General features: G+C 39.7%; 1 protein-coding gene across 13 annotated transcripts; it reads left to right on the top strand.

The window, feature by feature from the left end:
* The first annotated feature begins 447 nt into the window (after positions 1-447).
* On the top strand, positions 448-26,198 carry B3GALNT1 (beta-1,3-N-acetylgalactosaminyltransferase 1 (globoside blood group)). 13 transcript variants are annotated; one of them, XM_055308095.1, is made up of 6 exons: positions 448-563; positions 796-860; positions 2,912-3,000; positions 18,293-18,361; positions 21,630-21,725; positions 24,341-26,198. In XM_055308095.1, exon 6 carries the CDS (start codon positions 24,375-24,377, stop codon positions 25,368-25,370), a length of 996 nt encoding a protein of 331 aa, XP_055164070.1. In that variant the 5' UTR covers positions 448-563; positions 796-860; positions 2,912-3,000; positions 18,293-18,361; positions 21,630-21,725; positions 24,341-24,374; the 3' UTR covers positions 25,371-26,198. The 13 variants fall into 13 exon arrangements, with proteins under 13 accessions (XP_055164070.1, XP_055164065.1, XP_055164074.1 ...); XM_055308090.1 differs by lacking the exons at positions 448-563; positions 796-860 and adding an exon at positions 1,015-1,084; XM_055308099.1 differs by lacking the exons at positions 448-563; positions 796-860 and adding an exon at positions 1,015-1,084 and having other exon boundaries at positions 2,909-2,996.
* Positions 26,199-26,408: the final 210 nt, after the last annotated feature.

The following is a 26,408-nucleotide window of genomic DNA, read 5'->3' as shown; positions in this document are numbered from 1 at the left end:
AAGAGAGAGAGAGAGAGAGAGAGAGAGATGAGCATAACAAATGCAATGCATGCATCTTCAATTGGAACACCTTTCAACAAAAGCAATATATAAGACACCTTTTGACAATTGAGAGAAATTTGTAAATGGGCTAGATCAGGTTATTGCATCACTAAGTTTCTTAGAGGTGATTAGGCTCCTTATGTGGTTGCACAGAGGGACGTGTGTCTATTAGTAGCAAATGCAGGCTGAAATATTTCGGAGAGAGACCAGGCCAGTAGGGCAAACTGTTAACACTTACCCAACCTGGGAGTTGAGTACTTGGGTGCTCCCTGAACTATTCTTCCAACTTCCCACGTGGTGATGCTGGAGCCAAGCTGTTCGCAGTCCCACAGCGGAGCGGCCAGAATGGGCAACTGTTTCCAGATGGCACTGTGCCAGCGGTGCTGGGAGAGGAGAGGAAATATTATTTCTGGATCAATTCAACCTCCTCCACCCAAAGACCGGCACGACCAGAACCCATACAGCAACACCCAGCTCCCACGCCTCAAGAAGCGCTTCTCCCACTGGGTGACCGACTCCGGGTAGGACAGACTTTCTGTGAATTCTCCAAGGAAGTTTCCAGGGGCAGCCCGGGGGGCCCAGCGGTTTAGCGCCGCCTTCGGCCCAGGGCGTGATCCTGGGGACCTGGGATCGAGTCCCGCGTGGGGCTCCCTGCGTGGAGCCTGCGTGTGTCTCTGCCTCTGCCTTTGTGTGTGTGTGTGTGTGTGTGAATGGATGAATAAAATCTTTTTAAAAAAATTATTTTTTTTTAAGAGTTTCCAGATGGATTCCCCGAAAGCAGGCGCCTTCCGGGGATTCCTGGCCGGACACCGTCCAGGGTAACCTGCCGCGTCCCACCTCACCCCACCCCCTTCGTCCTCCGTGGACTCTAGAAGGACGCACCTTCCTTCTGCGACTGAAGAACTTCCCGAGGTTTCTTCTCCACCTCACAGCTCCTCGCGGCCTGGAACAAGCGAGTCCCCTCAGGGCCGCCTCGACGCCAGGCGTCCCCGCCGCTCGTAAACAGGGCAGAATCCTGGCCGCAGCCCCGCGGGCCTCGGAGGTGAAACGCGTACCTGAGGGCCCCGCGGCGGGGACGCGAGGCGGCGGCGAGGCGGCGGCGCGGGGGCGCCCCGACGGCGGGCGGCGGGCGGCGGGCGGCGGGCGGCGGGCGGCGGGCGGCGGGCGGCGGGCGGCGGGGGTCGCGCCCTCGGCGCTCGGGGCCCGCGCGTGCGTGCGTGCGTGCGTGCGTGCGAGCGAGCGTGCGAGGGGCTCCCGCGTGGTCTGCGCGCGCCCGGCCGTGCGTGCGGCTGCGGGAGGCCGCGAGCGCGCGCGGGGCGGCAGCGGCGGCCGCCAGCCCGGGGCGTGGGGGCGGCTCCGAGCGGCGCGCGGGAGGTGAGCGCGAGGCCGGGCGGCCGGGGGCGGCCCGAAAGCCCCGGAGACCGCGGGGCGCGCTGGCGGGCGTGGCCCCGGGGCTCGCTCCTCCGCTGCCGGGGCGGCGAGGCCGGCGAGGCCGGCGAGGCCGGGGGCGGGCGGGCCCTCTCCCGGAGCAGCCGCGCCCGGGGCTCCGGCCTCCGCGACGAGCCGCCGCCGGCCCCGCGGTGAGCGCGCCGGGAGGGGCTCGGCGGGGCCCCGGGCGACGCGGAGGGGCGCGGGGGCGCCGGGGGGGGGGGGGGCCCGGGCGCGGCTGCGGGGAGCTCGCTGTCCTCCTGCGCGCCCGGCCGGAGGGCGCGGCCCCGGATCCCGGTCGCCCCGGGCCGCTCCCGCTCCCGCTCCGGGACCCGCCCGGGGACCCGCTCCGGGGCGCGTTGGCCGCGACGCGGGGGGAGGCCGGGGCCAGGGGCCCGGGTTCCGTGGCTTTCCCAGCAGGCCCGGGCGGGAACGCAGCCCCGAGGCGGTGGGGAGAGGGCCTGGGAGGCCAGCTGGGGGAGGGCTCTTCTTGTAGGGGACGGACCGTGAGCAATATGCGCCCGAGGAGGAGAACGGGGAATTAGGTAGAGGGAAAGGGAAACCCCGAGGAGCTAGGGCTGCACGACTTGGGAGAGGCGGACTTAACGGGCACGCAGGCATTTTAAGAGAGATCCGAAAGGTGCAATGGGGCCTCACTTTTCCAAGCAGCGAGGAATGATGCCTGCAGTAACAAGCACGCGTTGCATTCCGTGTTTCCTTCTCTTCCACTCCTCGCTGTTGGCCCGGGAGGGAGATTTGCAGGGCAGAGATGGGGTGTTTGTTTGTTTGTTTGTTTGTTTTGTCCCACCCCCACCCCCCTCCGTATTGTGCGCATAATGCCAGCGTTTACGGACCTGGCTCCTTGCTCAGGAAAAGCTAGTAGCAAGGAACAGATGACCAAACTGTATCTTTTTTTTTTTTTTTTTTCCTGTGCTCAGAGGTTAAGTGAGATCTGAGTTTGCAGTCTTCAACAACTGGGAGTGAGTTTGTGTTTCCGCTTTCCCCAGGTGTCTTAGGATGTAGGGAGGTGATTTTGTGCTCCCAGAAAGTGTTGATGCCTGATGAAAAGCACGTCTGAGCTGGTATCAGTCTGGAGGAGGGAGCTATTTATTGAGAGATAAGAGTCTAAAACGTTTCTTTCTCCTAGACTAGAAGGTCCACTCAAGTCAATCGGTCGTTGTAAATTCCAGCCACGAAAATAAAGCCTGTTATCACAACAGTGGCCAAATTATAATTCCAGATTGGATACCTAAGGTGGTTTGAGAGCAGGGAGGAAGAAGGGAGGACCAAGGCTTTCCCGAAAATGAGATGCTGAGGTGTAATGACTTACTTCTGTAGCAGCTTGCTGGGTTATAGAGAACATTGATTTTAGATGTCATGTTGCTCAGTGTTGTTGAGTTGTGACTTAGAAGTATTCTTTTTCTGTCCTTTTGCTCAGTAGTTCACAGCAAATCGCTTAATTAAAGCATGGAATATGGAAAACAGCAGAAAAACATCTCATCTGATTTAGTCTCATCTGAAATTCTGTAGGTAAGTTCATCTTACTTTAATTAAGAAATTATTCTGACTGGTTAAAATGGACTGTAATAATCTCCTTTACAAGGTTTTAAGGACCATTTACACAACCACAAATTCTGTTGTATATTCTAATATATATATATATGTTTTTTTTCCCCTGAAGGATTTAAGGAGTTGTAAGTGTTAAGCTTTATTTTATTTTTTTAAAGACTTTATTTATTCATGAGAGACACACAGAGAGAGAGAGAGAGGCAGAGACATAGGCAGAGGGAGAAGCAGGCTCCTCCCTCGCAGGGAGCCCAATGCAGGACTCGATCCCAGGACTCCAGAATCACTTCCTGAGCCAAAGGCAGATGCTCAACCACTGAGCCACCCAGGCGTCCCAGTATTAAGCTTTATTAAACCATTTTGGATGAAACATATGTTTCTAAAATTTCGGTTATTGTTAAACTACTGTGGTATCTCAGGAAAAATTAATTATATGAACTTAATTTGGTTGTCATATTCACATTCACCTTTATATTCACCTTTTTATTCCTAAAAAAGATACTCAAGTGAATATTTTTTCTCCTATTCTTTCCCCTTGAAATGGCTTTCCTTCTCTCTGTGCCCTGTCTGCAGCTCTGTTCTTTCCACCATTGGGTGATACAGGGGTAGTCCCATTTGAGGAAGTGCCTTTATTGCATTCACAACTATATAATGTGCAGGCCAAATATGCTTTTTTTCTTACAGTTCTGACAGTTGTCATTGCTTATCCCTGCTCACTGCATGGTAACCACGCTGTACAACTTGATGAATGGGGTCAAATGTGGGGGATCAGATAGGATGCCCTTAAATGGCCTTGTACAGCAGATGCATTCGGAAGTTGCAGTTCATTTGACAGCTTGTCTTTTGCAAATATCTCTTTTTGGGACCACGAACGATGGTTTTGTTTCAGTAAAAAGTTGCCTATTATAAATATTGATTTGCTTTTGGCACCAGAGCTTTTGGTGCATTGTGAATTAGATGAGAGGGGAAGGTGAGGGTATGTGCAGGAAGCGTGGTTTATAGGAGGTTTGTCTAGATGAGGGGGAGATGAAGCTAGGGAACATCCCTAGGGTGAGGCCCTGAGATGCTGCAGGATGGAAGATTTTGCTAGGGAGATAACCTATAGCCCTTGAAGCTCTGAGAAATGAGGTATACAGATAGGAGCCAGAAAGCTAGATTAGATTATTAACTTTTCATTCTATGTGTTTCTGACCCTGAGTTAGTCAGGAAGCCAGGCCTTTTGTTGTCCCCTTAGAGTATCCGTAGCCTAGGTTAATACTTATCAGCCCTGTCAACCCTCCAGGAACCGTGTTATATGGGGAACATGTTACCACCACCACTAGGATCCCCTCTTCAGTAATGAGGAAACACAGAGAAGAAAGATCTTAGGAGATTTTCTTTTCTTTTCTTTTTTCTTTTCTTTTCTTTTCTTTTCTTTTTTCTTTCTTTCTTTCTTTCTTTCTTTCTTTCTCTCTCTTTCTTTTTCTTTTCTTTTCTTTTCTCTTCTCTTTTCTTTTTTCTTTTCTTTTTTTTTTTCTTTTCTATTCTTTCTTTTCTTTCAGCTCCATGCCCACTGTAGGGCTTGAACTCAGGACCCTGAGATCAGGAGTCACATGCTCTACCAACTGAAACAGCCAGGCTTCCCAGGAGATTGAGATTTTCTTGATGTTCTAAGGTATGCCATTTCATGGGGCTTAGAACTCTTCCAGACCAGCAGCCTGTTTGGTAAATAAGGTTTATTAGAGCACAGCCACACCTATTTGTTTAATATTGTCTATGGCTCCATTTTTGCTACAAACAGAATCATGTGTCTGAGACAGAGACTGTGTGGCCCATAAAGAAAATAATTGCTCTCTGCCCTTTTACTTAATTTTTTTTTTTCCATTCTGTGACTGGAACATAGATTTCCGCTAAACTCCCAAGCTGTGCATTTGGAACAGGCTCTTTAAACTTAGCATAAAGAAGGACTATATTTGGCTTCTATTTTTGGTAACAGACTTTGTTTTTAAGGGTGGAGATACCCATTTTCTAAGACAAAAAAAAAGTATTATCAACTCTTCTTTCTTTCCTTTCTCTAAACAGATAGTAGGTTCTATAATTTGCGTTTTTATCAAGCATCTCTACATTCTTAGAGTGCAAAGTTGGCTCCCTGCCATGTACCCTGACCACACATTTAGAGACATTTGATCTGGGAGGTCTCCCTCCCATCCTCTCTAGGTGGGCTTTATCATAATGTTCAGTCTGGCCCTTAGAGTCCTAAACCTTCCTCCATGCTCTGCCTGGTGTCAGCAACTTGAAGGCAAGGCAGGTATCTTTTTCCCCATTGCAGGAAAGCCTCTAACACAGGTCTGGCATATCAAATGAATAAATGAAGGACATACACTCAGATATCCAAGGAAAAGGTAATCAGTGACTTAGCCTGACAAACAAGAATGACAAAGATATGTAATATTCCTAACCTAGGTCAACAATGAGAAGAAATATTAACTAGAGCAGTTTCCCCTGTCCTTTTCCTCCAATGGGTAAAGCTGTTTATAACAAAACAGAGACAGGAAGCCCAGCTTTCAAGCCAGCCTTCCTGCTATTCAGCCTGACCTGTACGATCTCTGCTCTGCTCCAGTTTTCCTAGATTCTCTCCAGACCCAGTCATCTTGTTACCTCTTCCCTCAGGCTGTTCCGTTCACGTGGCTGTTCAGGGGTGCCTCTCACCCCTGAGTGCAGAGGTACACTTTTGCTCTGTTTGGGTGTTTAGGTCAGTATTATATCCTCACAGTCCAGCATGAGCCCAAGAAGTATATGTTGAACATATGACTGGCTATGGAAAGCACGCTGGCTGTGATTAATCAGCCGATTTTGAAACCAATGAGACAGTGTTTTGGGGCTCACTTTTCCAGGAAGACCATTTGGTGCCCTGCCCTCTTCAGAGAAGCTTAACTCTTGTGTGTTATCTAAGGCTTTCCTTGATCCTCAGGTGGAGGAACCCTTTTGAATATGGAGATAAGTTAGACAAGTGCTCTGAATCTCTTCTGGCTCCTGATGGTCATTGCTTTTGTATTTGAGTATTTGCTAGTGTTTACCAAAGCTCAGTAATTTATTCAGGGTTATTTGGAATATAAACTCATTATTAACATTATTCTTCTCAGTAATTCCTCCATTTCTGAAAAGTGGACTTGAAACACTAGTTGGAAATTGGGTGAGAATTAAAAAGAGCATGATTTGCTTGGAATTGAACAGTGTTTGCACATAGAATTCCCCCCCTTTTTTTTAAGATTCTGGATTAGCTTTGACAGTTCTGCATCCCTGAGGAAGATCAGAGGTATTGCGCTACGTGGAAGAGAGCCACATGGAAGATGGCAGGCCAGTGCAATTAACACAAATTAGGAAGGATGCATTGTGGTGCAGTGGTTGTGGAGTCCTCTCTGGATGATGACCCCTGGATCCCCAGCCTTGCTTTTAGTTGTGAGACCCTAACTAATGATCAGGTCTCCATATCTCCGTCTCCTCAACTGGAAAATAAATGCTGTAGTAGTAGTGCCTACCTCAAGATTGTTTTAATCAACATATAGTGGAAGTACAGAAAGTTCTTACTGCAGTGCCAGGACCAAGCCAGGGCTTTGGCTAAAATTTTGGAGAGAGGACAATGTGAAGAAATTGGATAAAGTAGAAAGCAAGTTCTTTTTGACGTTAATTTTGTTTGCCCTGACAGAGTAAAGCATACTTCTTTTTTTTTTTAATTTTTTATTATTTATTTATGATAGTCACAGAGAGAGAGAGAGAGAGGCGCAGAGACATAGGCAGAGGGAGAAGCAGGCTCCGTGCACCGGGAGCCCGATGTGGGATTCGATCCCGGGTCTCCAGGATCGCGCCCTGGGCCAAAGGCAGGCGCCAAACCGCTGCGCCACCCAGGGATCCCAAGCATACTTCATTTTTGAGTGTTATTAAATTCAGCTAGGATAGTGGTTACAGTTCATCCACTCAGTAAATAAAATTTGATTTTCTGTTATATGTCCAGCTGTGCTTGAAAGTAAGAAGGAGGGATGTAAACTTTATCAAATATGCATAATCCTTAAAATAGATTGATGCCACTTGAATATTTCACACCTTGGTTTGAAAAGGTTAATGTATTTTGTAGTTCTCCTCCAGTTGCCAGAAGTACCTATTGTAGGACTTTTGACAGTTCAAATCATTCTCAGTTATGGGAAGATCATAGGCAGGAGGAAGATCATGGGAGAGGGGAGCTTATACGGAAGAGGAACTGAAGAAGTTCACATTTGGCATGTGAACCTCTACTAGTAGTTCCTGTGGGCTTATATATTCAGGGTAGTAAAACGTTAGGAACCTTAAGAGCTAGAGGAAACACCATCTTTGGACTCTAAAAGGAAGCTTATTGGAGTGCCTAGCTGGCTCAATTAGAGCGTGTAACTCTTGATCTCAGGGTCGTGAGTTCAAGCCCCACATTGAGTGTAGAGCTTACTGGGGAAAAAAAAAAAAAAAGGAAAGCTCACTAATTTTGAGGGAGACTGTAGATAAACTAGAATTTATTTGCAAGTTTACATATACTGTAGACAATATGGTATCATATAAGAGACATTGGGAGTTAGCTGCAGGCTCTATAAATGGAACAAATGTAAGCAAATAGTAGTAAGTTAGAGGAATATGTAGTGGACTGTAATAATGAGAGGAGTACCATCTACAGAGTTCTGATTCGCTGGGATCAGATGGGGTTGGGCCTGAGGCTCTGCATTTCTAGTAAGCTCCCAGGTAGTGCTCATGCACTGTGCTTTGAATAGTGAGATCTAGAACAGCACATTGGAATCACCAGGAAAGCTTTAAAAATCCTGCCATCTGAGCCTAACCTCTCTCTGCAACTCTCATTTAGTCCCCAGTATAAACTGGCTTCCAGAGTTTTTCAGATTCTCTAAGGTACTGTAATACAATAGCCAAATTTAAGAACCACTGGGTTTGGAAAGAAAGGGAAGAGAGGGGTAGCAGTCAGGCATCACTGGTTTTGTTTCTAGTATAATGAGAGGAGGTCAGAATAGTAAGCTTTATATTGCTTTGTTTATGAATTAACATGTTCAATTTGAAAGGGTGCTGGTAGGGAAATTTTCTTCATGATGTGTATTGATACGTAGTTCTCCCTCTTTATATGAAATAGGACACGACTGATGTGTGTAATTATGATTTGTATTAAACTCAGTGTGCGTAGGACCTTGTTTGGACTATTAGGATTTACGCCCTTTGCAGGACTGTTTTTTATGTGGAAGAGGAGTCATAATATTGCACAACTGGCAGTAGTTTTGTGATTATTCTTTAGTGATGGCATGCATTTTTCACTTTGGTTGACTCTAAATCTAGTATGCTCTGGCTTAGAATTTTATTGAAATGGGGTTTTTTGGTTTGTTTTTGCATTTTCATGTCTGGATCTTTAATATGAACATGATCAGAATTAGTGTAGCCTATTAGAAGAAGGCTTTGTATCACAAGAGAGCTGAAGAAAAATAAGCATATCTAACAGATTCTGGAGTTTGCTTTTGGATTCAAATTATTCTTGGGGATATTTTCTTAATATATTAAATGGATAAAAGCACACTACCAGGCCATTTGTACGGCATTGAGATATCCACCTAGCACCCACTGTGTTTGTTGTAGGCTCCAGGGACGTGGCAGTGAACAAGACATGTGTAAGACCTTTTCCTTTACAAACCTCAGATATTACAAAGGGAACAGACAGTAGGCAAATAGAAAATCCAAGTGGGTTCGTTGCCTAGAGGAGAATAGCGAGGGGTGTGCTAGAAAGTATAGATTGGGAAACAACTTGAGAAAAGAGGTCAGGGAAGGACTCTCCTAAGTGGCATTTTGCTGGGATCTGAGGCAGGAGAAGGAGCCAGCCTTTTCAGGAACCAGCTTTTGGGTTTGGGGACAGTAAGTGCAGATTCCTGACGGAAAGTTTGACACATTTGGGGCTCAGAAATGAAGCCATTATGGCTGAAATAGGGATGGGAGGAGGCATGGCAGCAAGATGAGGTGGGGGGACTTGTGTTTCCCTGAGAGACAGTATAGAGAGACAGACAGGATAGATAGATCTCCCTCAAGAAATGTTAACCAAAGCACTTTTTTTTTTTTTTTTTTTTTTTGTGGGCTGTCTTGAAGATTACGAGAGTTAGTGCCTGGTAGCAGTTCCTGGTGCTCTTACCATAGCTGGGCACCTAGGGCCAGGATATCATGTAGATGCCTGCCAACATTGATTGTGCACAGTAACCAAATAAACAGAATGGCTGATTGGATTGCCAAGCTGTTCTAACTTTTTTTAAAGTATAACATGCAAAAGAAAAAGTACAGATTAGAAAATTAATTATCATAGTGAACACACTTGTAAGCACCATCTAGGTCAAGAAATAGAATATGGCCAGAATGCCGGAAAGCCCCTTCATGCTCCTACCAGTTATTTTTCCTGTCTCCAGGGATTACCAGTGTCCTTGGTAATCTCTGACACCAGAGATTATTTTTGCCTGCTTTTCAACTTTGTGTAAATGGAATTATAGTGTCTGTTCTTTATGTGTCTGGTGGCTTCTTTAGCTCAACATTGTTTTGTTTGAGAGGCTCTCTAGAATGTCAAGTAAGGTAGTTTGTTCATTTCCATTTTGTATAATGGCCTGTTATATGAATTTGTTTCTCTCTTGTACCGTGGTGGTTTCCATGTTATAGTGATCATGGATAGTGTGCAGTTGTGAATGTTCTTGAACATTTTTTGGTGTTCCTATTTGCATATTGGTGAGTGTTCTACATAGGACTGGAGTCGCTCTATCGTACGGTACATGTTTGTTCAGGTTTAGTGAATAATACCAAAAAGTTTTCCAAAAAAAATGAACCAGTTTGTATGATTTTTTGACTCCAAACTACTACTTAAATTTTTATTTATTCACCAAAATTAGTTTATTAATTCAGTGAATACAAAGATGATCTAGAACAAGAGTTTCCGAAGTGTGAGTTCAGTCCTGCCAGAGGCATTGAAGATTAAAATAGGTTTTTTTTTTTAAGATTTTATTTATTTATTCATGAGAGACACAGAGACAGAGACTTAGAGGGAGAAGCAGGTTCCATGCAGACAGCCCAATGTGGGACTCCATCCCGGGACTGCAGGATCAAGCCCTGAGCTGAAGGCAGATGCTTGATCAACCACTGAGTCACCCAAGCGTCCCTAAAATTGGTTCTTCAGATAAATTTGAGAAACACTGCATAATATATCCTCTTCTCAGACAATATACAATAGCATATTAAAAACTGAGAAGCCTTCCATAAGAAATATTAAGTTAAGTTTATTTGAATGATTTCCATGTTTTTTTGGTCTCTGGAGCCCATTTGAAGGCTCTATTACACTTATGGATAAGAGATAGATGCAGCTATCTTTGCTGCCAGAAAGTTCTGGTGTTAATAAATGAGATGCAGATTTCTTCTCTGAGGTTTTATTTGATGATTAAAGCATTGGAAGTGCCATCCTGTTTTGTCCCTGGAAGTTTTCTGGGCTTTTCTATTATTTGAAACGTTTCTTCAGGTATTGTGGATCAACGACCATATGGACAAGTGGTTACTGGTGGCCTCCTGTGCATTAGCATCGTGCTAGGCTTGTGGGATAGAGATTTTTTTTGTTTAAATTATATAGAATCTACTTGGTGCATACATGTTTAGTTAATATAATCACAAGTTTAACTTTTATAAAATAGAAATTATTTTTAAATTATAAATATAATTTCTTCACAGTGATAAATAGCACTATTATTTAAAAAGTCAGTAACAAAATAATGGCACTTTTTCCTGTTGGACCTTTTTATATTTTTCTATTCATTGATGTTTTAGATTCTTTCTATCCCTCTCTTGGATGTGTGATTTAAAACAGTATCAGAGTTCGCAAAGCTCGACCTTCCTGAGAAAGCTTGTGCTAGGAGAGCAGCTGCCCTGTGCTCCCACTGTCAGGGTATGAGCCAATCCCAATTCTTAGGTCAGACCAGCTTGAGTCCTGTGACAGCATAGCGTGTCCACGTATATCTACATAATGTGCAGATACTGAGTGTCACTTTAACTTCAGAAACTACTTAGTGTACTCACTGAATAGTCTGTGTTCTCCACATAAATCTCAGTAACTGAATTGGTATTGCGGTGCTAGGTTTATAGCTGGAAAAGATACTTTTGAGAAGTTAAGTAACTTCCCCAAAGTCACACAACCATATTAAGTATTACATACAAGATTTAGGTGAGCCATTTAACTCTGATACCCAAGCATTTTTATTATAGTTTTTTTCCCTGTTTTGATAAATTTAAAATACAGAGAAAACTGAAAATATAAGAGAAAGCCTATATTTCCATCACCCTGAATTAACAAATGCTAATACTTCATAGTATTTGTGGCTAGTCTTCTCTTTCCCCTTTTCACCACATGCCCCATTCATTCTTCCACAGCGACACCCACACTGCTGAGTGTGGAAGGTAGTCCAGCAGTTTCTTTAAAAAATAGTGTTGTGGGGGCACCTGGATGGCTCAGTGGTTGGATGTCTGCCTTCGGATCAGGTGGTGATCTCCAGGTCCTGGGATGAGCCCCACAGTCCCGCATCAGGCTTCCTGCATGGAGCCTGCTTCTCCCTCTCCCTAAGTCTCTGCCTCTCTGTGTCTTTCATGAATAAACAAAATCTTAAAAAAAAAAAATAGTTTTGTGTGGGGGCACCTGGGTGGCTCAGTTGGTTGAGCAGCTAACTGGCTGTGGTGGGTGGGTAGCCTGCTTCTCTCTTTCCCTCTGTCCCTCCCCCTCCCCCAGCTCATGTGCATGTGCTCTCTTTCTCTCTTTCTCTCTCTCTCTCTTTCTCTCTAATAAATAAAATCTTTGGAGAGAAAAATAGTTTTGTGTGTGTACTGCTTCTGAAAGCTCACTGTTTCTTGTGTGCAGTTTAAAACTACTTATATAAATGGTATGACATATGTATTTAATTTTTCAACTTATATATTTTACTTACCATTTTATTTTGGGGGGATTACTGAGTGGCTCAGCGGTTTAGTGCCTGCCTTCGGCCCAGGGCAAGATCCTGGAGTCCCGGGATCAAGTCCCGCATCAGGCTCCCTGATCCTGCTTCTCCCTCTGCCTGTGTCTCTGCCTCTCTCTCTCTGTGTCTCTCATGAATAAATAAATAAAATATTTAAAACAAAACAAAAAATATTTTATTTTTTAGTACTATCCAAATTGATACTCTGTGTATAAATCCAGTTCATTCTTTTTAACTGTTTTGTAGGAGTCCATTGGAAGACAGTACTAGATTTTACTTATTATCTTATGGATAGATATTTCCTTTGCCTCAGATTATCTGTTTTTATCTGTTTTCATAGCCCCATAGTGAGCATGCTTGTGCATGTCTCCATATGTGTACACAAATGAAAGTTTTTCTAGGATATAGTCCCAGGAAAGGAAAGTCTATTTTTTATTTTGCTAGATGCAACCATATTGCTTACCTACCAAAGGGTCAGTAATGGTGTGTACTTTGACTGACAGTGTATGACAAATAGCATTTACTCTAATACCTTATTAATAATAAACTTTTTGATATTTCCTGATGGGTTAAAAATTTGGTATCTGACTTTAATTTGAATTTCCCTGATCACTAGTGAGGCTGACCCTCTTTTCATGTTTATCGGCCTTTCTGATTTCCTTTTCTGTGAACTTTTTACTTACGTGTCACCCATTATTTTGATTTATAAACTTTATACAAACAACAGATGATTACAAATATATACTGTATATAAAATATAATGAAAAGATTCTGGATGCCAGCCCTTTGTTTTACTTGTATGTATCTTCTCTGAGTCTGTGGCTCTCCTTTTAACTTGTCTTGTTCTGTAAGCTTTATTTATTTTTTTTGGTAAGCTTTATATTTTAATGTTACCCAATGTATTTCTCATCTTTTTGATGGGATATGCTTTTTGTAACTTGTTTACAAAGGCTTTCCCAACACATAGGTTCACAAAGATATTCTGCTGTATTTTCTATAATAGTTTGAGCTTTCCTTTTTAAAATTCTTATATCTACTTGGAATTTTATTTTGAAAATAAATATGAATATGGTTTTACTTTTGCCACATTTATTCCAAAACCATTTTATTGAATCTTTTCCCCATTGGTTTGTGATGCACTCTGCCATTTTTCAAGTCCCAGTGTAGGTGTAGATCTGCTTCCGGGTCTTAGTGCTATTCAACTGTTTAATCTGTTTTTCTGCTGCTCTGTTTTAATTACTATAGCTCTGCGAGATGACTTCATAACACCTCACCCCAACTTCATTCTTTGTGTTCAAAATTGTGTTGGTTATTCCTAGATCATTAAGTTCCTTTCATTAATCCTATGAATTTATTAATTTGGAAAAGTGGAATCTTTACTTTTGAGTTATCTTATACCTGAGAATGCTCTCTCTTGTTTATTCACTTTTTTTTTTTTTTGATTCTTCAGAAAAGATTTTTACTGTTCTGCACCAGGGTCCTGCACACTTTTTGTTAGCTTTATTTGACACTCTGTAGTTTTTGTTGGTGCTGTATTTTTCCTTAGATTTTTGGGGTTTTTATGTTTTAGATACATATGTGAGCTCATATCCAGCATCTTGGTAAACCTATTAGTTCTTGTATGTTGTCTTTCTCCCTTTGAGTTTTCAATGTAGGTGATTACATAATATAAAAATAATAGCAGGTTTTCTTTTCTTCCTTAACAGTTTTTTCATCTTATCTCCTCTTCTTGTTTTAATGGACAGTAACACTTTCTAGAACAACACTGAACAGTAGAGGCAATAATGGGCATCCTTGTCTTTTTCCTGACTTTTTAATAGAAATATTTCTAAAGTTTCATCATTAAGTTTGCTACAGTTTCTCTGACAGGTTAGACACTTCCCTTCTGTTCCTAATGTTTGTTTTTTAATAATCGTCTTTTTTGTTTTTCATTGTTTTCTGCTTTATCTTATCCCTTCTGTTTTCTTGTTTCTGTAATAACATTAGAATTATCTTTTTTAACTTCTTGAGTTAAGTACTCAGCTCATTTATTTTCAGTCTTTTAAAAAATCTATTATTATGCTTGAAAGTCTGCATACTGTGTCATTCTATTTACATGTCATTTTCTGGTTTGGCAAAACTAAAGGGATGAAAATGGAGGTCAGGGAAGAATTGATTAGGAGACATTAGTAGGGGGATCCCTGGGGGGCTCAGTGGTTTAGCTCCTGCCTTCATCTCAGGTTGTTATCCTGGGGTCCTGGGATTGAGTCCCACATCGGGCTCCTGCATGGAGCCTGCTTCTCCCTCTGCCTGTGTCTCTACCTCTCTCTCTGTCTCTTGTGAATGAATGAATGAATGAATGAATGAATGAATAAATAAATAAATAAATAAATAAATAAATAAATAAATAAATAAAAATCTTCTAAAAAAGAGACATTAGTAGAATTTTTGTTGTGATACAATTGCTTCATATCTTGATTGTGCTGGTATCTACTTTTGCAGAACAGTAAAATTAAAAGGGTGAATTTTATTGTATATAAATTATTCACCATCTTTAAAAAATTAGTTTTCTTAAAAAAGTTAGTTTTCTGTAAGGACTGCTTTAGTTATATCCAGTGTGTTTTTATATGTACCACTTTAAAATGAAAAGGGAAAAATTTTTATTTTCATTGTTTCGAATTTTGATGTATTCAAGTGTTTTAAGAATCAAGATATTATAAAAACTATATAACTTACAAAGTAATATAACCAAATAATATTATTAAGTAATATAACAGGGAAATATAGAGTAATATAAGAAAGGGATGCTCTTGGGGTGGCTGGGTGGCTCAGCTGGTTAAGTGTCCGCCTTTGGCTCAGATCATGAGCTCTGCATCAGGCTGTCTGCTTAGTAGGGAGCCTGCTTCTCCCTCTGTCCCCTGGCTTGTGCTCTCTCTCTTGCTCCATCTCAAATAAATAAAATCTTAAAAAAAAAAAAAGAATGTTCCTACTCCTTTTCTGATCTCCTCTATTCCTCCCTGCCCATTGTATGTGTCTTTCCATTGTTTTTCTCATACACATACAAATATATATATGTATTTTTTTCTTTTCCTTTTTTTAAAAAAGATTTTACTTTAGAGGTGGGGGGCAGGTGGAGGGGCAGAGGGAGAGAATTTCAAGATTTCAGACAGACTCCCTGCTGAGTGAGGATTCCCAACGTGGAACTGTCTCACAACCCTGAAATCATGACCTGAGCCAAAATCAAGAGTTGGATGCTTAACAGACTCGGTCACCCAGGTGCCCTATTTCTCTTTCTTTTAATACGAAAGTTAGCACATTGTAAACATTGTTCTAATATCTCCCTTCTCCACTTAATACTTTCCAAAAATCTTTCATGTCAGTACTTAGAAAATATCTTCATTCTTTTTTTTAAAACATCTGTATAGTATCCCATTGTTTTGGATGTATCATTGTTTATGTAAGTAATACCTTGTTAATGATTCCTTGGGTTATTTCTAATTATTTGCTATTATAATGTTGTATCTAATAACAATAAAATGTCTTATCATTTTAGACATAAATGACTGTGCCTAAAATAAATTCCAGGAACAAAATTACTGAGAAAAGAGTAAATGTATAAGTAATTTGTACAAATTAATTACCCTCCAGAGAAGTGTTAACCATTTTCTATTCCGCCATAAAGGAATGAGAGAGGGAATTTCTTTCCTTAATTCTCTTTAATTTTTATTACTGAAATTTTTAAAAATGAATACAGATATCTTGACTTTCTGTTCTTAAATATATACTCTTAATAATAGGACAAATTTTTTGAATTTTATTTTTAACAGCTTTATTGAGGTATGACTTACATACCATAAAATTATTTCATCTTAATCATACAATTCAGTGACTTTTACTAAATTTACAGTTCTGCAGCCATCACTAAATCAGATTTTAAATATTTCCATTACTCCAAAATGATTCTTTATCTCCATTTGCAGCCAGTTGTTGATGCTACCCCTAAGCAACCACTAACCTGTCCATAAATTTGCCTTTTCTGGATATTTCATAGTAATAAGAGTCACACACACACACACACATATGGTCTTTTGTTTCAGGCCTCTTTTACTTAGCTTAATGTTTTTTAGATTCATCCATGTTTTGAGTTTTTTTTTTTTAAGGTGTTTGTTTTTATTTATTTTGAAAGAGAGAGAGGGTGCATGCAAACAGGGGAGGGGCAGAGTCAGAGGGAGAGAGAATCCCAGTTAGACTCCACACTGAGCACGGAGCTCAGTGCAAGGCTTGATCCCAAAACCCCAAGATCATGACCAGAGCTGAAATCAAGAATCAGACACTCATCCAACTGAGCCACCCAGGTACCCCCATGTTCTGAGTTCTTAAAACTGATATTTATTATAGCTTGTATTAGTACTTTGTTTCTTTTTGTAACTGAATAGTATTCCGTTGTATAGATATACCACATTTATTTACTGGAACATTTTCTTTTGTAACTGGTTAACATTTTTGCACATAAATAGATGAATAATATTTTTGGCATCAGCTGATACATATATTATATTCACATTTCTCCAGGACCCAGTCCAGGACCATACATAGCAATTTGTGTGTCCTTAAATCATTTTAAATCTATAGCTATCCCTTTTTCCTCTTGGTAATAACTAGCTGAAGATTTCATGCTAATTGACAATCCCAGCTCTTAGATTTCTTTGAATGTTGCCTATGGTGTTCCTTAGCTTGTTCTGTTCTCGGTATTTTGTATAAATTTTGATTTGGTTCCAATTGAACACTTTTGGCTAGGATTCATCAGAGATAATGTTGTCATTCCATACTGTATCTCGGTGGGAGATAAATAGTATGTGTTTGTTTACCATTTATAATGCTAACTTTGATTATTAGCACTCTAATTCTGCCAGTATAAAATTTATATTGTTTCAGTCCTTGTAGGTAAAGGGTCATCTTTGTGGTGTTACTTTAGCACCACACAGATGTCCGATTCCTTATTAATCTTTACTTTGATGACTAAAACACTGATTAATAATCATTGCCTGGAAGCATCTGCATGGCTCAGCAGTTGAGCATCTGCCTTTGGCTCAGGTCGTGATCCCGGGGTCCTGGGATCAAGTCCCACATCACACCCCCCACAGGGAGCCTGCTTCTACTTCTGCCTGTGTCTCTACCTCTTGCTCTGTGTCTCTCATGAAAAATAAATAAAGTAAAATAAAAAATCATTGCCTGAATCCGTAATTTCACGAGAGGTTGCAAAATGATACTTTTCTTGTTTTGTCATTCTACCTACATATATAATTGGCATTTTTCTTTAGAGAGGAGTTTTTCCTCTTTGGTTATAGCTATTTGTCTTCCCTGAACTATAGAGCATTCTTTAAAACAAAAAATAAAAACAAACCCCACAAAGCCTTGTCTTCTTTCCAACCCCTTGCCCCAAACCAATAGTTTTAAATTAAGGAGTTGATGTAATAATGCCTCACTGAAATGTAGTAAATTCATCTTATTCAGTTGCACATATTTTACACTTTCCAGTATGGTATTCTCTTTAAGTTTATGGATTAAACAGAAATTGTGTGTGTATAAGGATTTTGAGTTTCCAAACAAGTTTCTTTTGTTAAGAGTTTTTGAAGTTACATTTTTGTTCTATTGTGGTCAAATAATGTGGTCTCTGTTAAATTAAGGTTTGTTTTTGTTTTATTTAAGTAATCTCTACATCTAACATGGGGCTTGAACTCCTGACCCTGGGATCAGGAGTCACATGTTCTATCAGCTGAACCAGCCAGGCATCCCTGTTAAATTGAATTTTAAAGATTCTTAAAATGGCTTATATAACCTAACATCAATTTTTAAATAAATGTCTCATGTGATTTTGAAACAAATATTACTGTTCTATTAAATTACATTTGTTAATATTATTTGAAATACTCATATCCTTATTTTTGGCCTGCTTGATGTATTAGTTGTTTAGAGGGATTTGTTAAAAACCTCTCGTTAGGATTATAGATTTTTCCATTTGTACTCATACTTTTCAGAGGTTGCTTTATATATTTTTGAGGCTTTGTTTTTATGTTTATGTAGCTTCACAATTGTTAAATTATCTTATTGGATGGCTCCTTTACTGGTAGCACAATTTTCTTGTCCCTTTTAATTGCTGTTTATTTAAAATATGTGACATTAATATTTAATTGTAGCAGCCTTCTGATTGGCATTTTCCTGATATGTTTTCTTATTTACTAATTTTAAAATTTTTGTTGTTTTAGGCATGTGTCTTATAAGCATTATAATGGCAGAATTTTAAGCCAATTTGAGAGTCTCTTATCTTTTAGTAGGTGAGTTTATATTCACTCTGACAATATATTTATATTTACTTCTTTTATTTTTTTAAACTTCTCATTTTACTTTTTTTTAGAAGGGGTGGGGTAGGGGCAGAGGGAGAGAGAGAGAGAATCTTGAGCAGACTCCATGCCCAGGGCAGAGCCAGACGTGGGACTTGATCTCGTGACCCTGAGATCATGACCTGAGCTTAAACCATGAGCTGGATGCCCAACCAACTAAGCCACCTGGGGTCCCCATTTGTATTTAGTTCTGACATATTTTGTGTTTTCTATTTGCCATGCATTTTCTCTGCTTTTTTTTTTTTTTCCTCTTCTCCTACTCTCTATTGAATTGATAGCTTGCTTTGTTCCTTTTATTTCTCAGTGTGGAAGATATACATTCCACCTATCTGTTATATCAATGGTCCTTCTGAAGGTTAATATATATTCTTAAATGAATTTTTTTGTATAGTGTTAAAGTTTATCACTCTTTCCTTGTGCCTTCTGAATTAGGTAAGAATATTAACATTTTAATTTTGTAAAAATCTTTTTACAGCAACCCTGTCATTTTTATATGTTATTTTAGTTTCAGTTTTTCTGACCACATTAAAAAAAAATCATTTTTGTTCTTATTCTTCTCTCTCTGTTTTACTATCTGTATTAGTTTTTACTATCTTATAATTATCTCCTTGCTTCTGTTTGTTTCTTTGATGCCATTCCATCCTCCTGAGTTCATTTTTCTACATTCTGAAGTATAGTCCTTTGGTACTTTCAGCTAGAGTTTGTGGACTTTATAAGTCCTGCTCTGTTTGAAAGTGTCTTTATTTCACTTGAAATCTCTAAAGTTTAGCTATAAAATAGGTATAAAATCAACTGGCCTAGTATATAGAGTTATTGAAGGGAACTAATAATATTTGTTGTGAATACTTCATAAACTATTTTAGATATATGTGAGTGTGTGTGTGTATATACATATACATATGTAAAGTGCTAATATTATTAGCTAATATAAATTCTATTAAGATTTATATTAATATAAGTATATTTATATTAATATGTAAATATAATTTAATATCACATAAATATAATTATATAATTACATATAAATATTATAATTATATAAATATAACTTAATATAAATCCAATTACTATGTTTTGAGATTTTTATTTTTATTTTTATTTTTATTTTTTATTTTTTATTTTAAAGATTTTATTTATTTATTTGAGAGACACACAGAGAGAGAGAGAGAGAGTCAGAGACACAAGCAGAGGTAGAAACAGGCTCCACTCAGCGAGCCCGATGTGGGACTCGATCCTGGGACTCTGGGATCACACCCTGAGCCTAAGGCAGATACTTAACCACTGAGCCGCCCAGGCGTCCCTTGAGTAGATTTTTAAAATCATTCCTTACTATATTGAGATAATATTCACTGGAATAAGAGAGAATAATACCAAATAGAAATATCATGAATTGGTCACACTTTGAGAGAAGAACTAGGATAAGATGAAACTCAGATCCTGACTACAAGCTTAGGGTTGCTGCTGCTCAGTGGAACTTTGAGATACACAAGGATAAAATTAAATTTTTTGGCTTTGTTTTTATGTATTTACAAAGACTGTGCATCATAGCATGGAAAAATCCATATGATACAGAAAGAAAAATGAAAGAAGAAATCTGCCAGAAATCCCACAGAATAAAAACCATTGACATATTGGAACACATGATTCTAGAAATCTTGCTCAGCATATGTGACTCTGTGTGTTTATAGATCATTATCTTTTCATATTTCAAAAGGACTCATAGCACATAAGCAGTTTTGCAACTGCATTTTTCATTTAGTAACATATCAAGGGAATATAAGTAAGCTTCATTGCATATAATGAATAAACATACATTCCTGTATGGATGTATCATAATTTTGTTGAACCAGTTCCCTAGTGGGAGGCATTTAAATCAGATATTTTTCATATTATAAATTAGGTATAGTCACCTGTTTATTTCTGTAGGATAAATTGCTAGCAGTAGTATTGCTTGGTCAAAGGGTGTACATATTTAAAATTTTGCTATATGTTTTCAAATCCCCCCCCCCCAAGTGCACGAGAATGCCGTTTTCCTCACACATACTGAGTATTGTTATATTTTTTCCTTGGATTTGCTGGTTTGCGATTTTTGTCAATATTTCTACTTGTGCATTTGAACATCTTTTCCTGTTTTATTGATCACTTTTGAGGGATCAGTAGTTTTTTTGAGAATTTCTCTTTTGACCATTTATTCTCTTATAGTATATTCATCTTGTTCTTAATTTATGTTAAGTCTCTATTTTTATTGGGCTTACAAATCTTTGTCATGAAATTTCAGGTGTTTTTTTTCCCCCAGGTGGCTTTTTATCTTTAACCTTGTTTGTGCTTTATATTGTTGTTTATTTTTTCAGTTTTTTGTTTTTATATTTTTGCTTTTCAATCTTGTTAAGAAATTTTTGAAATTTTGATCAAAATTTCCTTTATGGGTTCTTTTGGGTTCTATGCTGTTTCCTTACAGTTGAGTAATTAAAAGATCTTCCCCATTTCAAAACTATTAAAATATTCATATTTTCTTTTAGTGCTATGAAAGGTTCATTTTTTTCTCACTTGAATCTTTAATCCATTGGGAAATTTTTTTGTATGAGAGGTATCTGATATATGTCAGTGCCTCCCTGCTTTTCGTGTCTTGCTCTGGTTTTCAAACTGACTAGTAGAAACCAAGATATGAACTTACTGAATCATGGCAGGAAGTGGGATTTGCCTCACTGTTTCTCTTCTCACAGTTTATTAATGCTCCTGGGGTATTTGTGAATAGAGATGTAGGTTCAAAGGAGAAGGGTGGGTTGGGAAGTGGTAGTTGACAGTCTCATGTCAGGGTTGCCTCCTGTGAATGCATCTGTGGAACAGACAATTAAAGAGAGGATACCAGACAGTGTCTCTTAGAAGTTTTGTGTATCACTTATTTTAGTGACCCTCAAGTTCTTAATCAGGGAAATGAAACTGGTAGCATGACCTAGGACAGCGGTTAAGGTAAGAACTTGGATGTATGTTTTAAGCCTGGAATACCAAGTGCTCATTTTCCATAATGAAGCCATGAACTCTCTGAGTTCTGTGGACTGGTGGTGACTTAACTTTTTATTTCAGTATCTGTAGCTAGTTAAGAAAGAAATTAGAGGAGGTGGGCTGGCTTCTTTTCCCCTCTTTGACCTCTGATCTCCTGACTCATAAGTAAATGCTGTTAAGTTTCTTATCTGTCTTACAGAAATTTCAAACATTATTTTTGACTGCTACAGACTACTGAATATCCAGTTGATGAAATTGAAGGTCTTTTACCCAGAAGAAATAAATCAAGAAGTAGGTAAGAAATTGAAATATATTCATGGCTCTGAAACATTTTTCTTAAAGTAGTAAGAGTTCATAAAGATTATTTTTGTAGGATAACTCCTTTGACAATAAAAATCAATGTAGAGAACACAAACAGGATAGAATAGCTGCCAAGAGAGGAACACAGCTGGTGATGACAGACTCTATTTATTGGACACTTAACGGCCAGCGATGTGTTTTGTACACGTTATCCCCCATTTACACTGTCCTGACATCTTTAGTGTAGAGATACAGAAACTGAGGTTATAAGAGAATAAGAACCTGCCTGCTCACCTTGTTTGTTGAAGGACAGAGCTGGGGGGTGGACTCTGGTCTCTCCCTTTAGAACCACCTGTGCTGTGGGTAATCTACAGTCTGTCTGGCCAGTCCTTTAAAGACCTTTCCCCTTTTTTGGACCAGAAAGCTCCTCTTCTCCTCGCTGGCACTTTATTATCTTTGTGGGCCCACAAGGAGTAGTTGTCACAACCACAGTCCCATTTTCACATTTAGAAACTGTGGCTTATAGGATGCACATAAGATAACTTTTGTCATAAGATTTGCTGTTTTGAGTTCTTCCCATTACTGAAGGGGAACAGGGCCTTCGTTGCCTATGTCCAATTATAAATGCTGCTCCTCACACAGGATACTTTCTTCCTGTTTGTCTGAAATGTATTATAATGGGCTGATTTGTTAGATGAGACGTAAAACTGTCATCTGACAACTATTGTCATAAATTTACAAATCGTCGTTGGCTAAGGTGTAAATTGAGCATCGTAAGGCTGTGCACTGTCTAGTAGCCAGATGAGGAGAAAATGTAAGAGGTTTATTATTTCTCTAATCCTTTCTCTAGGTCTCTCTGTTTCATGTTTTTCCGAGCTGGCTGTGTAGCCTAGTAAGGTGGAGAAAGGAAAATGAAGTGGGATACACAGACCTACCTTTTATTCATATACAACTAGAAATAGCATAACACAAAAGTCTGTGTTTATTGCACTCCTGCTGTAGGTCTTTCTCTGTCTTGCACTTTCATTATGTGAGAAAAACTTTGCCAATAAAGTCATGGACTATAAACCAAGAGGCAAGACGCATATATGTGAAACTGGAGAGTTTGTCAGAACATTCCATTGTATCATGCACCAAAGAAAGGAAAGATTACCGTGGCCAGAACTAATCAGGGCAGGTAAGATATGGCCAGATAGAGAGGACACGGAGTCTTGGGATCCTGTCATCTTCATAGTATTAAGAGTAAGAAGAGCTCTCTGTCCAAAGACCTAAGATTGACCCAGGGTGGAACCCTTGGGAGGCCAGCCATTCCATATAATGACATTAATGTATACTTTCCATAATAAATTCTGGCTTCCGAGGAGCCCTCCCCGCAGCTGATTGTGGATGAAAGGACACCATCAGAGCCTACTCCGCCTGCCCCTCATGTTGTTGATTTGTCCCTTATTTTGAGGTCCTATAACATTTGATATAAACAGGTTGTGCTACACCATCCTGCCATGTTTCCCTGTTGCCTTGGGATTTTCTTCTTCTCCCATCTTCCTTTGGTCTTGGTGCCTCGTATAGTCTGTGGATGGGGAAGATCTAGGAACCACTTAGCATGTGTTTGTCTTTATATCTTGATCCCAGGAAAGCTGTGCAAGGTCCTGAACTGTAAACCAGCCTTGTCCTTGGGATCTAGCGCAGAGCAGGGGCTGCACTGTCACTGCGGGCTGAGTGCTCTGTGTCTCCTACCTCTGTTCTCATCTCAGCTAGGTGGGGGGGGATTGAGTATAAAAGCACGTGTTCTTGGAGCTTCCATCCCACGATTCTGATCTGGCACAGGGTTTCTGAAATAGACTAGAATGGGAAACACATGAACACTCAGTACTAGGGACAGGCCTTTAATATTAAGCCCTTGCTATTCAGACTGAGCACTGAGTTCAACCAGTGAGGTAAAAGGGGAGCTGGGATGTGTTTTGGGCAAATAAAAGGTATTTCAGTCTTGAGCATTTAAAAAGCTATGGAGATGGTTATCCTGTTTATGTCTAGAGGGCTTGCCTCTCAGGTGAAGAGTCTCTGCTTTCATCTCATTTCACATGAATAATTAATTGTAGCTACTGGGTTTTCCTTATTCCAGATTTGCTAGAATGCACATCAGATCACACATAGGAGAAAGACCTTTGGTTTAATGGGACATGTTGCTGGTAATAGCTCCTTGCATTAATTTCTTTACTTCTTTTCCATAGCAGTGAAGAAGAAATGTGGCTTTTTTTGTTTTTGTTTTTGTTGCAGGTTTATTTTTTAACCTCCATTACACATCTCTCCCTGTCCCTCTGGACATTCAGGACAAAATCCTATTTCAACAGTTATTTAAACCAAACAACAATTACTTTCCCAAAGCAAAGAAGGATATGTTTTTAACCTCGGTCTTGATGTAAAAAGCTAAAATGCACTCTTGGTTGTTGGTATACATTTGCTTAGAGTTAAATGAAATTAAGTAGGTTCAGATCAGGATGCTGGGTTTTGTTTGAGAGCTTTCGTCCCAACTCTTTCACTTTAAGTAGATGAACTTTTAATAATGAATCTTGGGTACTGGAGTACTAACCAGCTCTCTGATAAATCTTGCAGGACCTGAGGCTCACGTGCTTCTGAGCTGCTGTGGATGGCCCTCTCTCTCTTGACCACCCTTCCGAGTAGGATGTCACTGAGATCCCTCAAATGGAGCCTCCTCCTGCTGTCACTCCTGAGTTTCCTTGTGATGTGGTACCTCAGCCTACCCCACTACAATGTAATAGAACGTGTAAACTGGATGTACTTCTATGAGTATGAGCCAATTTACAGACAAGACTTTCGCTTCACACTTCGAGAGCATTCAAACTGCTCTCATCAGAACCCATTTCTTGTCATCCTGGTGACCTCACACCCTTCAGATGTGAAAGCCAGACAGGCCATTAGAGTTACTTGGGGTGAAAAAAAGTCTTGGTGGGGATATGAAGTTCTTACATTTTTCTTACTAGGCCAACAGGCTGAAAAGGAAGACAAAATGTTAGCATTGTCCTTAGAGGATGAACACCTTCTTTATGGTGACATAATACGACAGGATTTTTTAGACACATATAATAATCTGACCTTGAAAACAATTATGGCATTCAGGTGGGTAACTGAGTTTTGCCCCAATGCCAAGTACATCATGAAGACAGACACTGATGTTTTCATCAATACTGGCAATTTAGTGAAGTATCTTTTAAATGTAAACCACTCAGAGAAGTTTTTCACAGGTTATCCTTTGATCGATAACTATTCCTATAGAGGATTTTATCAAAAAGCCCATATTTCATACCAGGAGTATCCCTTCAAGGTGTTTCCTCCTTACTGCAGTGGGTTGGGTTATATAATGTCCAGAGATTTGGTGCCAAGAATCTATGAAATGATGAGTCACGTAAAACCCATCAAGTTTGAAGATGTTTATGTTGGGATCTGTTTGAACTTATTAAAAGTAGACATCCATATTCCAGAAGACACCAACCTTTTCTTTTTGTATAGGATCCATTTGGATGTCTGTCAACTCAGACGTGTGATTGCAGCTCATGGCTTTTCTTCGAAGGAAATTATCACATTTTGGCAGGTTATGCTAAGGAATACCACATGCCATTATTAATTTGACGAAAGCCTAGAGAAAGACAGGGTATTCTGTGGAAAGTATTAAAATGACTAAAATCTCCAATGGCAAACTCATGGGAAGGTCACTGTGTTGACTTAACACTGAATTGAGGCTCATGAAGTGCCCACGGACTAGGGACTGGAGGGTTACACTCGTGGTTTATTTAGACAGAAATGAAGTCTGGCCCTTTGAAGGTGATAATAAGAGGAATTACATGTCTTATAAAGGAAGCGGAGATTTTTGTTAATAAAATTAATAGGACCAAACTATCTGAACTTGCCATTCTAGAAACTAGAACTTGTGAAAAGGGTTTCATTGAATTATAAGCTCATTAGTCCGTAACAAAGAGCAACGTGGAGTTCTATTCATCGAACAGTCTAGTCAGGTAAGGGTTTTGTGTATATCTTACGTGGATTACCAGTTTTTCAAAATATATAGTTCTGTGTAAAAAAGCTAAAATTATACTAAGCAAAATTTCATCCATTCTGGTCATTCAGAAAGTACTTTAAGATGTTGCAGCATTTCACAGTTATGAACTGTTATGAATTACTGTTTAATATTACTTAGGACTTTCTGGTGTTTGAGTGTTATGGTCATTTCAATACTGTATAAAGAGAATAGTAAATCACCCTTTACATTTGAACTTTTTTCCAGTAACTTCACTGATGAGTTTATTTAATGTAAAGTCATTGGTCATTATAGCATATCGGTAATCTCTTGGACTTTGATAAATGTTTTACCATGGTAATGTAGAGAAGAATTAAAACAAGATCTGAATTATTGTCTTGTTTTTAAAAATATATTCCCAGTGTTTTTATGTCACTTCATCTGTCTCATTTTTTTCACCGAGAGATTAGGAATAAAACAATGCGAGGCAGCACCTTTTCCTTCTGGAAAGGACTCTGAAGACAGAAAAGGAAAGAGAAAACCCCTTGGCCAGAATATTATGATTATTACTGATCTGTGTGTTCTCATTAGCAATCAGTTTGAGAATAAAGAGGAGGGAAAATGGTGCTGCTATTATTACTAGTTTCA

This window comes from Nyctereutes procyonoides, unplaced genomic scaffold (genome assembly GCF_905146905.1).
Source record: "Nyctereutes procyonoides isolate TBG_1078 unplaced genomic scaffold, NYPRO_anot_genome, whole genome shotgun sequence".
Taxonomy (NCBI): domain Eukaryota; kingdom Metazoa; phylum Chordata; class Mammalia; order Carnivora; family Canidae; genus Nyctereutes; species Nyctereutes procyonoides.
The sequence above is the reverse complement of the archived record's forward strand: the minus strand, read 5'-3'. Positions and strand labels throughout refer to the sequence as shown.